Genomic DNA, 16,727 nt, shown 5'->3' with positions numbered 1-16,727 from the left:
CCTAACTGGCTGACTCTAGAGACCCAGCTATTTTCTTTTGGGGAGAATTTGACCAGAGGTAACAAGAATACATAGCAAACTGGCTGCGGTGGAGGTTTACAGAGAGCACAGTTTCACTTTGATCTTTCTGCCGATGTTGGCACTATTTGAAATTTCAAATTTTATTATAGCCACTATCTTTCGTATTGACAATTTTCCGAAGAGAGATGTGAAGGACAGAGTCGCCCCCAGCGGCCTCTGTCCCCAGGCACAGGGCTAGGTGGCTGGGTGGCCTTCCACCTCCCTCCCCTGCCCCACCCCTGGCCAGGAAAGGCCAGTGTTGCTGGGAAACCCTGGTGCTAGTGGGGGATGGGAGCTGGTGGCAGATGGGTGGGCACAAGGTCTTTTCAAGGCAGCTGCCAGAGTAGGGGGCCTGCTTTGTTGGGTCTTTTCAAGAGCTGTGGCTACACACAACGAGGGGCCAGGGATGCCCCCTTTCTTTGCTTTCTTCTCCTACATCTGCTTGACCACCTGTTCATGTAAAGGTTCCCAGCCCCTGGCCTTTTCTTCCTGCTGGCTCTCCTGGGCTCTACTTCCCCAGTGCCTAGGCCTCTTCCTGCTCTCCCTCCTGCAGGCCCTCAGGGGTGACTCTTCAGGGCTCCCCCGCAGACCAGACAACCATTCTTCTTCCCCCAGCCCCTTCCCAGCGCAGCTGGCCTTCCAGGCCTCTGCCCATTCTCTACCACCCGGCTTGCCTCTTTCCACCTGTCTATTCATACAGGGGTCTTCACACTGGGGCCTCACATAGCCCCTAAAAGAATTTTGAAAACTACCTACAGCACACAAACAGTTTTAGTTGGCACCTAAATGTTTTCATCATAGAAGCAAATAATTGCAAAGGATGTAACTTCCAGCATGCTGTATACCCAATAAGTGCTTTAAATAAAATCTCATCACAACTTTGGAGCTGTAGATTCCACTCCTACATTTTCCAAAAAACTCCACCTCGCAAACTGAACAGCTGACCATCTCTGCCAAACAGTGCAGCCAGGTCTGCCTGACTTTCAGTCAGAAAACTATATGCATTTATTTTCCAGTGTGTAAACATGCTAATACACATCTCTGCATTGCCCCTCTCTCTTGAATTCTGTTTCTAATTCTAAGATGGGTAAGGCATTTGACGCCTAGATAAAATAAGGCTTCGATGTCTTCTGTGTTTCTTACTGACAGTATCTTGATCTACTGCCCCAGGGATGCTCCCTCGGGAGCCGGACTCTTTCAAATTGCCTTCCCTCTGGTGCCCTGGAAGTTTTTTTTTCTTTTAAACTTTTTGTTGTGAAATATAACATGCACAGAGAAGCCACATTGTGTGGGGCTAAAGCTTGCATCAAAACTAAAATGTGCAGCTCAATAATTTATCAAAAGGCAAACATCCAGGTCAAGAAATAGGACATTTCTCGCTCCCCAGAGGCTCCTCCTTTGGGCCGCTCCAAACGGTACCCCTCCCTCCTGTTCAAAGTTGACCACTACTCTGAATTTTATGATAGTCACGTCTTGCTTTTCTCTACACTTTTATAACCTACACATACCTGTTTTTCAACATCACATAAATAAAGTCATGTCGTATGTTCTCTCTGGTGCCTGGCTTCTTTCACAGGACATTATGTTGCTGAGTCATCCAGGTTGGTATGTGGACTGTACTTCATTCTCATTACTGAATTATATTCCATTGTATGAGTATATCCCAATTTATTGACCATTCTACTGTTGATGGACACGTGGGTTGTTCTTAGTTTGGGGCTATTTGAATAAAACTGCTAGGAACATTCATGAACAGGTCTCTGTTGGGTCTATATCTAGGAGGGTTTTGCTGGATCACGGGGGTACATGTATGTTTAACTCTAACAGATACCACCAAATAATTTTCCAAAGTGATTGTATGGCTTTACACTCCCATCAACAGTGTATGAGGGGTCCTGTTGCTCCACATCCTTGCCAGTTCTTGGTATTGTCAAAAGTTTAAATTTACCCAATCCGGCTGGGGTGCCATGGTTATCTCATTGTGAAATTGATTTTTCATTTCCCTGATTATCAGTGAGATTCAGTACTGTTTTATATATTTATTGGCCATTGGAATGTTCTTATTTTGAAATGCCTGTTTTTTTCCCCACTTTTATACAGGCATATCTCGGAGATATTGAGGATTTGGTTCCAGAACATCTCAATAAAGAGAATATTGCAATGAAGCAAGTCACATGAAGTTTTTGGTTTCCCAGTGCATACAATTTTATATTTACACTATACTGTAGTCTGTTAAGTGTGCAATAGGATTATGTCTAAAAATGGTAAACCTTAATTAAAAAAATACTTGATTGCTGAAAAATGCTAAGCATCATCTGAGCCTTCAGGGAGTAGTAATCCTTTTGCTGGTGGAGGGTCTCACTTCCATGTTGATGGCTGCTGACTGATCAGCATGGTGGTTGCTGAAGGTTGGGATAGTTGTGGAACTTTCTTCAAATAAGACAACAGTGAAGTTTGCCACATCAATTGACTCTTCCTTTCACGAATGACTTCTCTGTAGCATGCAATGCTGTTTGATAGCATTTTACCCACTGTAGAACTCCTTTCAAAATTGGAATCAATCCTCCCAAGCCCTGCCACTGCTTTATCAACTAAGTTTATGTCATATTCTAAATCTTTTGCTGTCATTTCAACAATCTTCACAGCATCTTCACCAGGAGTAAAGTCCATGTCAGGAAACCACTTTCTTTCTTCATCCAGAAGAAGCAACTCCTCATCCGTTCAAATTTTAGCATGAGATTGCAGCAATTCGGTCCCATCTTCAGGCTCCACTTCTAATTCTAGTTCTCTTGCTATTTCCACCACACCTGCAGTTATTTACCCCACTGAAGTCTTGAACCCCTCAAAGTCAGCCATGAGGGTTGGAATCAACTTCTTCCAAACTCATATTAATGATGACATTTTGACCTCTTCCCATGAATCATGACTGTTCTTAATGGTATCTAGAATGGTGAACACTTTCCAGAATGTTTTCAACTGACCTTGCCCAGATCCATCAAAAGAATCACTATCTATGGCAGCTATAGCCTTATGAAATGTATTTCTTAAATGAGAAGACCTGAATATCGAAATTACTCCTTGATTCATGGTCTGCAGAATGGATATTGTGTTAGCAGGCATGAAAACAACATTAATCTCGTTGTTCATCTCCATCAGAGATCTTGGGTGACCAGGTGCATTGTCAATGAGCAGTAATATTTTTAAACAAATCTTTTTTCTGAGCAGCAGATCTCAGCAGTGGGCTTAAAATATTCAGTAAACCGTGTTGTAAACAGATGTGCTGTCATCCAGGCTTTGTTCTTACATTCATAGAGCACAGGCAGAGTAGATTGAACGTAGTTCTTAAGGGCCATAGGGTTTTCAGAATAGTAAATTAGCATTGGCTTCAACTTAAAGTCACCAGCTGCATTAGCCCCCTAAGAAGAAAGTCAGCCTGTCCTTTGAAGCTTCAAAGCCAGGTATTGACTTCTCCTCTGTAGCTATGAAAGTCTTAGATGGAATCTTCTTCCAATATAAGGCTGTTTTGTCCACATGAAAATCTGTTGTTTGGTGTATCCACCTTCATGAATTCTCTTAGCTAGATCTTCTGGATAACTTGCTGCAGCTTCTACATCAGCACTTGTTGCTTCACCTTGCACTTTCATGTTATAGAGACAGTTTCTTTCCTTAAACTTAATGAACCAAACTCTGCTAGCTTCAAACATTTTTCTGGAGCTTCCTCACCTCTCTCAGCTTTCATAGAATTGAATAGAGTTAGGGTCTTGCTCTGGGTTAGGCTTTGCCTTAAGGGAATGTTGTGGCTGGTCTGATCTTCTATCTAGACCTCTAAAATTTTCTCCATATTGGCAAGAAGGCTCTTCCGCTTTCTAATCATTCATGTGTTCACTGGAGTAGCACTTTTTTTTGTGTGTGTGTGGTACGCAGGCCTCTCACTGCTTACTGTTGTGGCCTCTCCCATTGCGGAGCACAGGCTCTGGACGCACAGGCTCAGCGGCATGTGGGAACTTCCCGGACTGGGGCACGAACCCGTGTCCCCTGCATCAGCAGGTGGACTCTCAACCACTGCGCCACCAGGGAAGCCCTGAAGTAGCGCTTTTAATTTCCTTCAAGAACTTTTCCTTTGCACTCACAGCTTGGCTGACTGTTTGGCACAAGAGGCTTAGCTTTCAGTCTGTCTTAGCTTTTGACATGCCTTCCTCACTAATCTTAATCATTTCAAGCTTTTGATTTAAAGTGAGACATGTATGACTCTTCCTTTCACTTGACCACTCAGAGGCCATTGTAGGGTCATTAATTGGCCTAATTTCAATATTATTGTGTCTCAGGGAATAGGGAGGTCCGAGGAGAGGGAGAGAGACAGGGGACCAGCTGGTCAGTGGAGGAGTAAGAACACACATGACATTTATCAATTAAGTTCTCTGTCTTATAATGTTAGCAGTTCATGGCACTCCCAAACAATTATAAGAGTAACAAGAAAGACTCTTGATCACAGATCACCATAACACATATAATAATAATGAAAAGTTTGAAATATTGCAAGAATTACCAAAATATGACACAGAGACACAAAGTGAGAAAAAGCGCTGTTGGAAAAATGGTGCCGATAGACTTGCTCAACACAGCGTTGCCACAAAACTTCAAATTGTAAAACATTCAGTATCTGTCAAGCACAGTAAACAAAACTGAATAAAGTGAAGTATTCCTGTATTGAGTTGTTAGTCTTTTTCATATCAATTTGTAGTTGTATTTATTCTGGAAACAAGTCCTTTGTTGGTTATATGTGTATGATATATTTTTCCCACTCTGTAACTTGCCTTTTAATTTCTCATTAATATCTTTTGACAAAAAGAATGTTAACTTTTATTGTAGTCAATTTTATCAATCCATTTTTATGATCAGTACTTTCTGTGTCTTGTTAAAGAATTTTTCTATCACTTTGAGGTCATTGAGACATTCTCTTACATTATTGTCTAGAAGTTTTACTGTTTTGCCTTTAACATGTAGATCTATAATTCCCCTGAAATTGATGTTGTGAGTGGTGTGAGGTAGGGATCAAGTTTCTTTTTTTCCTATATAGGTATCCAATTGGCACAGCACAGTCATTGAAAAGATGTTCCTTTTCCCCCACTACTTGGTAATGTCACATTTGTCAAAAAACATATGAGTCCATGTATGTCTGGCATCTGTCTCTCTTCCGTTGGTCTATTTGTCTATCCTGTACCCATACCACACTATCTTAGTTACTTAGCTATATAATAGGTATTGGCATCCAGTAGAGCAAATCCTTCTACTTTGTTCCTTTTTATCAAAAAATGTCTTTTTCAAAAAATGGCTATCCTTCACCCTTTGTGTTTCCACACAGGGTTTACAAACTTGTTTTCCAAGTTATAATACATACTACATACACACACACGCACGCACGCACACACCTGTTAGGATTTTGATTAGGGTTGTATGCACTGAATCTATAAATTGGTTTGCAGTGCATTGATTTCTTTAAAATACGGGATCTTCAATTCATGAATGTGATATATCATTCCATTTAGTTTTTGGATTCCTCTCAATAATGTTTTACAGTTTTCTGAGTATTTTTTAGGTGAACCAATTTTTTTTAAACTCTGAAGTGAGTGATAGTACAGGCAACATCTGGATATGGCAAAATCATGAAGACAGCAATGTTCCCAGAATATTTTTTGGTACCTCCTGCCAGCTTGGTATCAAGGGGACTTCAAGCTGTGCCTAGGCCCTCCCCCAAGGCCCACTTCCCTTGCACACTTTGCACACTCTGAAGCTGACCCAGGGCTGGGACTTAGTAAATATGCATGAACTAAGCACTACCTGTCACACTCCCATCCCACAGCGTTCAACTCATTGCTTGAAAACTGACAACCCAATCCACACCAAAATGCTAAGGACCGGTCAGGCAGTGGTTCAGCCACTAGATAAAACTCTACCTTTGAAAAGTAGTCTGTTGAGTCCTTTACCATTAGAAAAGTTTTGTACATGCTCATTACAGAACATTTAAAAATTACCCACAGAGGGCTTCCCTGGTGGTGCAGTGGTTGGGAGTCCGCCGGCCGATGCAGGGGACACGGGTTCGTGCCCAGGTCCGGGAAGTCCCACATGCCGCAGAGCGGCTGGGCCCATGAGCCACGGCCGCTGGGCCTGCGCGTCCGGAGCCTGTGCTCCACAACGGGAGAGGTCACAACAGTGAGAGGCCCGCGTACAGAAAAAAAAAAAGAAAAAAAAATTACCCACAGATAGAAGGGGAAAAAAACACCCATATTCCTTATTACTCAGAGAAAATGACTTGTCATGTTTTGACGCATTTCCTTTCACCTTGTTTTTATACACATTGTTCAGCCTTTCTCATTTAACATTATGACGTAAGCTTTCTCTCCCGTGACTCCAGACTCTTCAGAAGCATCATGGCCAGGAGCTCTGTAAGGTTCTGTGAGCGACAGCTGTTTACTGAACATTACCTGTGGTAGGAGATGTTTGTGAATTCATACTGGAGTACGCAATGTGTACTGAAGAACTCTGGGCATTTCTTAGCTTAGTCCCTATCCGTCTGGGATTACATCCTCAGGATAGATGCTTAGAAGTGTATTTCAGACTCAAAGAATGCAAACAGAATCTTATGAGGCATTTCAAAGCAGGAGTTAGAACCTGTAACCGTGGCTGCCCGTGGGGCATGTGTTTCTTGAGAACTCACTATTGCCAGACACCCCTGTAAATGCTTCAGGCCTATCAGCTCATTCCCTCCTCACACACCTCTCAGGGAGTTCCTATCATTTGCCTCATTTCACAGAAATAGAACCTGAGGCACAGAGAGTTGGAGTGGCTAGCCCAAGGTCACAGGCAGTGCGTACCCAGGCTGGGATTCGAACCCAGACACTCTGCCCCCAGGTCTCCCACCCTTAACCACTCCGGGAGGATGGAGGATAATGTGGACTCTTCTCCACGTGCTTGCCTCCTCTCATGGTCTCCTTCCTCTTGGTCTAAGGAGCCTCTTCCCTCTGCAGGTGAGGGGTCAGTGAGAGTGAGGACCCGACTGTAGGGGTCCCACCACAAGCACGAGTCCCCTGAGTCCAGCTGTGTGACACGGGCAAATCCTTCCCCTCTCTGAGCTTCAGTTTCTTCATCAGTGAAAAGGGCGAAAAGGCCACGAAGCGAAATGGCTCGGTGAACTGGACAGCGCTCCTGGGTGCTGGGCTTCCACGGCCAGTGCCTCGGCACCAGCTCTCAGGGCCACCTCCCAGTCACCCACCTCTGCTGGCTCGGGTCCCATCTCCTCCCATCCCACCTGTACTGCCTGATTCTCTCCAGCCAGCGAGGGTGCGACCCTAGGCCTGGCGCAGAACGGGTGCTCCTGCAATGGTTGTGGGACTGAGTTTTAAAGAGCCCTCATGAGATTTCACCCAGTTATGGGACAAGTGGGGGCAGAGCAAGCAGGGACCAGAAATTGTTGGGGGAAGGAGTGGGAGATAAAAGAGGGTATTTATCTTTCTATATCTATCCCTTTGATAGAATTAATGGTCCTTGTTTCACGAGAGTTTAGCCTGTCACTGAGTCCCCATCGCTCTGAGACATAAGGGCAAGTCACAGGGCAAGTAAGAAGGCGAATCACTATTTGAACCCTGGTCTATGGGACCAAATCCTGGACTGCCAACCTGGTCCTGTGCTTCCGACTGCAGTGTTGCAATACACACAGCCTGAATATCACAGTCCAAGACGAATCCCATCTGATCCCCAGTAAACCCAGAAACTGATTTTTCCTGGCCATTTTACAGATGAGGACACTGAGGCCTGCCTGAGGCCCCAGTTGGGTAAGTGCTGCAGCCTCGAGTTGATCCTGGGCTTTCCAAGTCCCAATCGGTACCAGAGCTCCCCCAGCCACACGGCACAGACACCTTCCCTCAGGCTGGGCAGACGATGATGAAGAAACCTCTGAGCGTGAACCAGACCGTGGTGAGAAGCCTCCAGCACGGGCTGGGGTGGCTTTGATGGATTCCCTACATAAACAAGGAATAGCGTCCCTCAGCACAGAGAGCAGACAGAGGCCCCATCCTTTCTCTTCCTGAGGCAGTAACAGTGGTTGCTGAGATGAAGAGCCTGGTCTGAGCCAGTCTCCATGCCAGGCTCTGGGGCAACGGAAGGGCCACTGGCCTCATTTACTCTTCCCAATAGTCAGAGAAACAGACCCTGTCCCCCGTCCTCATTTTTCAGGGGGAGAAACTGAGGCTTAGTGAAGGAAGTTGCTTGTCAGAGGCCACGTGGCCAAGAAAGGGCAAGCCAGGGGTTTTGAAAAAGTCAGCCTGGCCGCAGGGTCCAAACCGTACCCTGCTGCACCTGCTGTGGCCCCTGGTGGCATTCTTCCACCACCTCACCCCCAACCTGTCCCACCAAGGTCTGCCTCTGTTCTCTGGCCTTTACCAGCCTCGCCGGGCTCCTGGCAACGTCTCAAGAAATGCAGCCCAATCGCGTTTTACACTACAGATGTGTTTTGGAGAAAAAGTGTGCTCCACACTGGATCTTATTCCAAACTCGCGGTAATTCTAACCTCAGGCCATTTGGACTGAGCCTCCACTCTGCGCCGATCCCTTCCCAGGCTGCTTCTCATTTCATTCCCACACTGGGAACAACTGTCCTCATTCTACAGATAAGGAACTTGAGGCAGAGCAGGCACGTGACATGCTCAAAGACCCTCAGCTAGGCAGTAGTGGGCTGGGTGTGCACCCAAGCCAGGGGCCCGGGGCTGGACTCTTTCCCTCTGCACCATCTCCCATCAGGGCTGGAGGAGGACCTGGGTCTGCCCCCCAATCCTGGAGCCCACCGAACCCACTGGTGGTGCAAGTGGCCTGGCCTCCTGGACCAACAAGGCCCTGCACATTAAGATACACACATCCCAGCTGTCCCAGATCCCAATCTGCCTCAAATCCCTGACAACCTGGGATCCTCCACTCAGGTTCCTGCTGCAGCCCACATGGCCCCAGAGCCTCCGTGATTCCCCTGATGCTCTCTAGCCAGTGCAGGGCCAGCTGAGGGAGGTGAAGATTGCCTGAAAGACCCCAGGGTCACAGGAAGCCAAGCGTCCCAGGCCTGCCAGGCATAACCCACGCTTCACATGGCCTGCAGTGGCACCACGGGGCCCCAGGCTGGCGTAACCACTCTTGTCCCCTGCTCAGGCTCCCCAGACCTGGCAGCTCCTGACCCAGCTCTGAGGAGCTCCCCCAGGACATGAGACACCACAGTGTTCAAGGCCAAGAGAAGCAGCTTCTTCTACTGTCCCACCCCATGTCCGCACTCTGTTCCCTTCCTCTAGAAGAAACGTCCTCTTCCCCAAGCAACTGACCCCAGGAATAACAAGAGTTACTAATTAATAAGAATGGTGGCTTAGTTTTATTGTGCATTTACCATGTGCCAGGCACTGTTCTAAGCACTTGACGTGTATTATCTCATTTAATCCTCAAAACAATCCCATGAGGCTAGTATCCTTATTAGCCCATTTTACACGAGGTGAGTGAGGCACAGAGAATTTGAGTAACATGCTCAGGGTCACACATCTAGATAGGAGGGAAGCCAGACTATGAAGCCAGGTAGGCTGGTTCCAGAGACTGAGCCCTTAGCCAGCACATCATCTGTGGATGAGATCCAACCCCTGTCCCTGGGGTTTATCTATTGACTCATCAATTCGTTCATTCATTAAACACTTACTGACCACCTATTCTGTGTCAAGCACTTTGCAATCATAATCTCATTGAAAGTTTATAGCGCCTATCAGGTAGGCGTTATTATCATCCTCATATTACAAATGAGGCAACTGATGTCCAGAGAGGTTAAGTAACTATGCAGAGACACACAGCCAACAAGATTCAAGGTAATTAAGTAAGTAGCCTAGCTAGGATTTGGCCCTTTCCACATTCATTATTCCAGTTTTTCTTTAAAAGTCCATGTCCCCCTGGTGGGTTCTCCACAGCTCTAGGAAGGCAGCAGGGAAGAGTGGGCTCTCCCAGGGCCAGGACAAGCTGTGTGCTGGACCCTGGGATGGATCTGCACAGGCCTGCCCTCAAGTTGCTCTAGGTAGGATGGGCTGGGCTCTTTGCAAACTCTCAGCCACCTGAGGGGCCGACAGGAGGAATGCACAGACTCTGGGGTCAGAGCAGGCTGGGCTCCTGTTCGGGTCCTGCCCTCTTGGCTGTGTAGATTTGGGCAAGTTGCTGTACCTCTCTGAGCCTCCCAGCATGTCATATAGGAGGGAGATGATAATGGCCCCCACCTCTGCTGGAGGGGATGAAGATTTTAAAAGGCAACAAATACAAGCAACACCTTAACAACCCTTCACTCCTTTTCTCACTCATAGGGTTTTTATGAGGATTAAATAAATCAGAACCTAACATGTTCAGTCATACTGCTCTCTGCCTATGTGACCGGGGCCTTGCTACCTACACTCTCTGGGCTTTGGTTTCCCCATCTATAAAATGGGCATATTAATAATACTACCTCCTAGGGTTGTTGTTAGCTTAATACATCTAAAGGACTCAAAACAGCATCCAACACTCAATAAATGTTAGCTATTACTGTGTCGTAATTATCATTGCAACTGCACAGTAAGTGCAAGTTATTGGGATCATAAATTGATTTCAATTCACCCCCTGCCTCAGGCTTCCATCCCATGGCCATCATGACCATGTGTCTCAGAGCATCTAAGCTCTGTCCTTGTGTTATGAGAAAGCTGAGTCCAGGACACCCATGACCCCAGCCTGTGGCAGAGAGGCCTCCACTGGATTTCAGGAAAATGCCAGTGCTTGGCGTTTTCGGATGGCCACCATGGGACCCATCCATCTGAATGTTGTTGATGTGTCTCTGGGTAGACTCTAGAGGAAGATTCTGTCCATTCAGCCTTCCTGTGCACCAGTGATGAGCTCCCCTTTGGAACTGATGCCAGCACCAAGTATGTATCTGCAAGGGAACAGGACAAGGAAAGCCATGTGCCAGGGCTTCTTTCCCTTTTTGCCTTGGCTGCCAGGTAAACTGTGGCCAGATTTAGTATCACACAAACGTGATTTGCTCATTGAGGGCGGCCCTGCATGAACATAGGTATGGGAGCCAGAAAAACTCAAGACACCTGTCTCCTCTGTTCACGACTGTGCCACACTGGATGAGTGGCTTTGTGGTTCTGAGCCTGTTTCCTCTTCTGTAAAAAGAGAGAGAGAGCTAGAAGTCTCTGAGTTCTGCTTCCTCCTGGATGTGTGAACTTGGCAGTTCCCTCTTCGCCCTTCACTTCCGTTTCCTCTCCTGTCAAACAGGAATTATGTTATTGACCACGTTACTAGGCTGTGAGGAGGATCGCTCAAAGGGCACAGCCTGGTGCCCACTGCATGATTGGCACTTTGTAACCAGGAACTGAAAATATATTGCTTTTGTGGGTGAAGAGCGCTGGTTTTGGAAATCGAGGTTTGATGGGCAGTTTGCTGAAAAGTAGAGGCCTCCCGTAGCAATTTTAAAACCAAGCTTTGTGGTTTGACTGTAGCCTGGATTCTCAGTTCTTGAGTTGCAAGGACGAGTCTGTGCAAAGACCCTTGGATTCCCTGGAGGAAGGGGTCTTCTACCCAGGAGTCTGCAGTGGCCATAACCCCCACCAGCTCAGTGTGTGCCCTTTTTACGAGGTGCACTTGACGGCCTGCCATGCATGGGGCAGGATCTGCTAGGGCATGCCCAGAGGGAGCAATGCCAGGGAGCAGAGCCTGGGCCCTCCCTCTACCCACTGCCATGGGAGACTGTGCCAACACTGCACAGTCAAGAGAGGCAGCCCCACCCAGGGGCCCCTGCAACCCAAGCACGGGTCCTGGTGCCAAGGGAGGGTAGCATTGTCTCCACGGTTTTGGATGTGGCTAAGGGTGGGGGGCAGTGTGGAAGTCAAAGCCAGGAGAAGTTATGACTAGAGGCTGCTGTCCTGGCCCAAGGATGCCCCGCGTCCTCTGCTTCTGTTTGCACACCTCCTGTGACTGGGAGCTCCCTCTCTCCCAAAGCCACCTGCAGCTTTGCCTTCCTTCTCAAGTGTGGTGCCCAGAACCAAAGCAACTTCTCCCAGAATGGTCTAATCATGCACTGGAGCGGCAAGCTCTTCCTTTGCTCTACAGACCATACTTCTGTTAATGCGTCCCTATTTTATTTGTTTCTCCCCACACATATCACTATTGATGACACCCAAGTCCAGGGCTGCTATCAACTAAAACTCATTCCTTCACAACTCTTTTTTACCCCTTCCTTCTTCCATCCCTTCCTCCCTCCCTTCTTCCATCCTTCTTTCCTTTCTTCTCCCATTTTAGAGCAATGCCCCTCTGCAGTCAGTTTTTTCAAATGTGTATTGAGCATTTGGGCATGCTACTCCTACTCTGGGCACTGGGGATTCATAAGTGAATATGTCCTGGGTCCTGCCCACAGGAGGCTTCCCATCTGCCAATGGAGAGGACAGAGGGGTAACAGCTAAAGCACCTGCCCTGAGGGTATAATTGACAGAAAAGACAAAGTGCAGAGGGACCTCAGAGGGGTGAGCAACTACCATATATGCCCAAATATTAGGTCACCCAAGTAAAGGTTAAGGGCAATCCCTATTCTCCCAATGAGAAGATGCACAGTAAAGTTGAATCATATAAACTTTAAGGTGTGGAGACGAAATAGTCAAACGGCTATTGTAATATTTATTTCTTTACTGAGAGAGATATATTTTAAATCACTTTTATATAGTTAAATTTTTAATATTTCATTTATTTAATAAAATATTAATTTGGAAAGACTGCTTTTGTCCAATCTAAAATTTCAAGAAACTACTTGGTTCAAACTCTTTACACGTGGCTTTGACACTAGTGTCACCATCAGCTGGTGGGAGGGTGGGGGGAAAGAAGTTTTGGTTTTCCAGAGCACATCTTAATCACAGGGACCAAGATGCTAAAACACAGCCCTTTTGGATCCAAGCGTCAGGTGACCACTGGACACTGTGTCCCCTCTGCAGGTACCATCTGCATTGCGTTAGGACAGCTGGGGCTTCATTTGCAGGTGTGCATTTGTGATCTGCACAACCCTGCCACTTATTTGGGTGCTCTGAAAGTGACCTTTAAAAGGCCTGTTTACGACAACCTCCCTTGCCGTCACCCTTTGTGACCCTACCTTTGTGACACTTGCAGTTACAAAATCCTATTTGCACTGCACTGCTTTATATGAGTAAAATTTCCTAGACTCCTTTTATAATAATACTGACCTCTATACGCATCCCAAACTCACGTGGATTGAGGGTATATGGAACTACTGCACCTTTCCCGAACAGGACTTTGTGTTTAAAAAATAAGTGACTGAGAGAGTACCCGTAATATGAGAAATTGTGACTCAAACACAAGCCAACCTTATGTTCAGACGTATATGATAAATCAGGGTGTGGTGGGGAATAGAGAAGGCTTCCCAGAGGTGGAGGCTTTGAGCTGACCTTGAAGGACGAGAACCCTTTGGGGATGGGTCAGGCACTCGAGGCAGAAGGCACCAGAGAAACTGAGCTGCGGGGGCTGGGGGCGGGCGGGGGCTTGTTCTCCCGGATACCCATCTTTCAATCACATATCTCCAGGCCAGCTTTGCCCCTTACTGGGAAATTTGGAGCACCTGTTTTCCACTCTCTGCGCCTCAATCTGCCTATCTGTGAAGTGGGGGTAATAACACATTTCATAAGGTCATAAAGGTTACAAGAGCATGGAAAGTAAAGCCGGAAAAAAAAAAAAAACTGGTTTGGAATTGGGTCTTCTTGGGCAAATCATTTCACCTCCTAAGCCTCAGTGTTCTGATCTGAAAAATGGAGCCCAATGAAGGCAGGGGTTAGCAAGCTTCATGCCCCACTGAGTGTGGTCTGGGTTCCTGCACAGGAGAGGTACCGAGATCTGTGGGGTGAATGAATGAATAAGGAATGCCTGTTACTCCCTCTGCCAGAGACACTGTCTCCAGCTCTTCCCCTGCCGATTCTTTGCTGTGCATCGGATGGAGCTGACACGCCCCCAGGTTCTCCCTGAGCCCCGCAGAGTTACCCCATCAGTCTTGTTTTATTTTCCTCCTGGCTTTGATCATTATATTATGTGATCTTAATTGCTTGCTATTTCTGTCTTCACCACTAGACTAGCATGGCTTGTCTGTATCTACAGTGCCCGGCACAGCCTGTGGCACAGAGGATGTGCTCAATAAATATTTTAATGAATGAGCGAGTGAGTGAATTGATGAATGTATGTTCCCTCCTCCCAACCTTTGGACACTGTCTAGGTTTCTCCTACTTGTAGGCACGAGATCCCACCCCAACCCATCACCCTGGTTGAACTGTTTTCAAGCCCTTTACACTGTCCGAGTTGACCTTGTGCTTGTGTTTCCGTCCCGGACCTCCTCATCCCCCACCCCTACCCCCGCACCTTCAACATCCCGCATAGAAGCTCCGCAGGGCGAGGGCTTGGCCCCCCTGTGGCCCAGCGCCTGGCACACGTAGGCCTTCTTACAGTGTTGCAATTAATGACAGAAAGGCCAGCAGGCTAACGAGTCTGGCATCCTGAGGGCACCTAGCTGCCCAGCGCGCCTTCCTGCCCCGGGCGCGGGAGCCGCGAGGGCGGGAGGCTCGGCCGTTCCCCTCCCGCCTCCCGGTGCAAACTTTCAAAAGATGCTGCGGCCGCGGCCCCGCCCCTCTCCGCGTGGTTGGAGGCAGCGGGAGGCGGGGGCGGAGCCGGCAGGCCCCGGCCGGTGGCTCCGCCTCCTCCTCCCGTCGCTGCTTTCCTCACCGCACCCTCCCCAGCTGCAGCCCGCCGGCTCGCCAGTGCAGCCGCGATGCCCCGGAGCCCGAGCCCGACCCCGGCCCGGGTTCCCGGCCCACCGCGTATTTAGCCTCCGTGCGTCCCGAGCGCGCCACCGCCAACGCCGCGCCCCGACGCAGCTATGGGCAACACTGTGCACAGGACCCTGCCAGGTACGCCGGGGAGCCCCTCCCGGGAGTCGGGCGCTGGGGTTCTTCTCTCCTCGGGGGACCCTCTGGGTGACTTCCGGAGAGCCACCCCACCTACCCTTGGAGCCCTCGGCGGGCGCGGCGGGCTGGAATCTCTGGTGCTTCCCGACTCCCGGCTCAGCGCGCGCGGAGCGGCTGAGCTTTGCGCTCTGGGAGGGCGGGTACCGCGTCCTGGTTACCTTGGGGACCCCGGTGCTCTTTCTCCCGGCTTTGGCCAGATGCGCGAAGGGGCCGTTGGGACGATGCTGCGCGACCCCTTGCCTTTGTTCCAGCCCAAGGGCGCTGATGAAGGAGCCCGGGGCGCTCCAGGGGGGTGAATGGAACCAGGCTCCGCAGGGCTTCCGACGGCCAAAAGCCGCCCGATGTGCCGAGACTGCAGCGGCTGAGAGTTGGGGGGGGTGCTCGCAGGGGTACCTCAGTTACCAGCCGCTCAGCGCCCCCGCGGTACATGCTGCCTTGGTTTGGCCACGTTCCCACGCGCACCCTGGCTGCGCCCCCCTCTGGTGTCCGCTCAGCTGGGAGCTCTCTAGCCCCTTGCAGTCGCCGCTGTCGAGCGCATCGCCCCCTAGTTAACACCGCCCCAGAATTTCCGGAGCCAGAGTAAGGGGATCCAGAGCTGGAAGGAGGTGGGGGTGTGAAGACAGAGAGGCCTTGCTAGAAAATACCTGATAATTGTGGGAATAGATCAGCGCTGCTCAAAGGCTTGGAGGCTCAGTGTCTGGCACTTTGCCTACCCCAGCGCGATATGCAAAGAAGCTTCACAGTAAAGGTGTGTATTCCAATTTTATAATGAAGAAATTGAGTTTCAGTGGAGGCGAAATGACACACCCAAGGCCATGTTGCTAGTGGGGAGGGGGTCTGGATTGGGACCTATGTCTGTCTGCCCACCCTCCTCCCTGCCAAGTCTTTAGAATAAATCTTTATTTTGCCTTAAGGCTGGGCATTTGTAGCAGCCTTTAGGCAGAAGGTGAGAGACACATATGTGAGGTTTTAGGAGGAGAGGGAGGTATCACCTCCTCTATGCTCTAACAGTCCCATATAGCTCTCTCCTTCATAATTACATATCAAAAAATAATTATTTCTTCCCCTGGAAGGGATTGAAATGGACGGTGCTGAGCCCCACATTCCCAAGGCCTGCTTATAGGAGAGGAGCCCCTCCTTCTGCTTTATAAGCCCCTGGGCAGCTTTCAGGCCACTGCACACAGAATTTACCAAATCCCCTGAGAGGTGAAGTCACCAGCAGAGCGTCACCAGTTAATCAGTGGCAGAGGTGGGATTCGAATCCAGGTCCTCTTACCTGAGAGTGGCCACGCCTCCTATGGCCAGGGCTACTGACGGCATGGGGATGGGAATGGGATGGGGAGAGCCCGCCACCCAGTCTGGAGGTGTCCAGGGATATTGGCAAATAGAGCAGCAGATGTCCTCCCAGCCACAAAGACATGAGCCCCTTTGTGGGATTTCTTAATTAAGAAATGTTTATGCTGTTCTAGTAGAAAAGCCATTCTGCCACCTGTGGGTCAGCCTTGGGGTAGATGAAGGGACAGAGGCATGCCAGGCGGGCTAAATATAGCTGGATATTTATGTAGTCTCCATCCCACTCGGCCCTCTCTCTGTGGACAGGGCCACCCCGCGCTGGGAGCCTGGG

General features: G+C 48.7%; 1 protein-coding gene and 1 long non-coding RNA gene across 4 annotated transcripts in view; one reads left to right on the top strand and one right to left on the bottom strand.

Moving 5' to 3' along the window:
* Window positions 1-15,590, bottom strand: part of LOC137222109 (uncharacterized) — a 44,401-nt gene extending 28,811 nt beyond the window's left edge. Inside the window, exon 1 of one of the 3 annotated variants that reach the window (XR_010942330.1) lies at window positions 15,262-15,590. This is a non-coding gene — a long non-coding RNA (uncharacterized lncRNA). Of the gene's footprint in view, window positions 1-7,942; window positions 8,077-15,140; window positions 15,235-15,261 lie in introns of those variants that run through there. The other 2 variants (XR_010942332.1, XR_010942331.1) reach the window with 2 other exon arrangements.
* NEURL1B (neuralized E3 ubiquitin protein ligase 1B) overlaps window positions 14,863-16,727 on the top strand; it is a 40,709-nt gene continuing 38,844 nt past the window's right edge. Inside the window, exon 1 of the mRNA XM_067732844.1 lies at window positions 14,863-15,046. Within this exon, the coding sequence (XP_067588945.1) occupies window positions 15,016-15,046 (31 nt within the window). The 5' untranslated portion in view covers window positions 14,863-15,015. The remainder of the gene's footprint in view (window positions 15,047-16,727) is intronic.

Source organism: Pseudorca crassidens, chromosome 3 (assembly GCF_039906515.1).
Source record: "Pseudorca crassidens isolate mPseCra1 chromosome 3, mPseCra1.hap1, whole genome shotgun sequence".
Taxonomy (NCBI): domain Eukaryota; kingdom Metazoa; phylum Chordata; class Mammalia; order Artiodactyla; family Delphinidae; genus Pseudorca; species Pseudorca crassidens.
The sequence above is the reverse complement of the archived record's forward strand: the minus strand, read 5'-3'. Positions and strand labels throughout refer to the sequence as shown.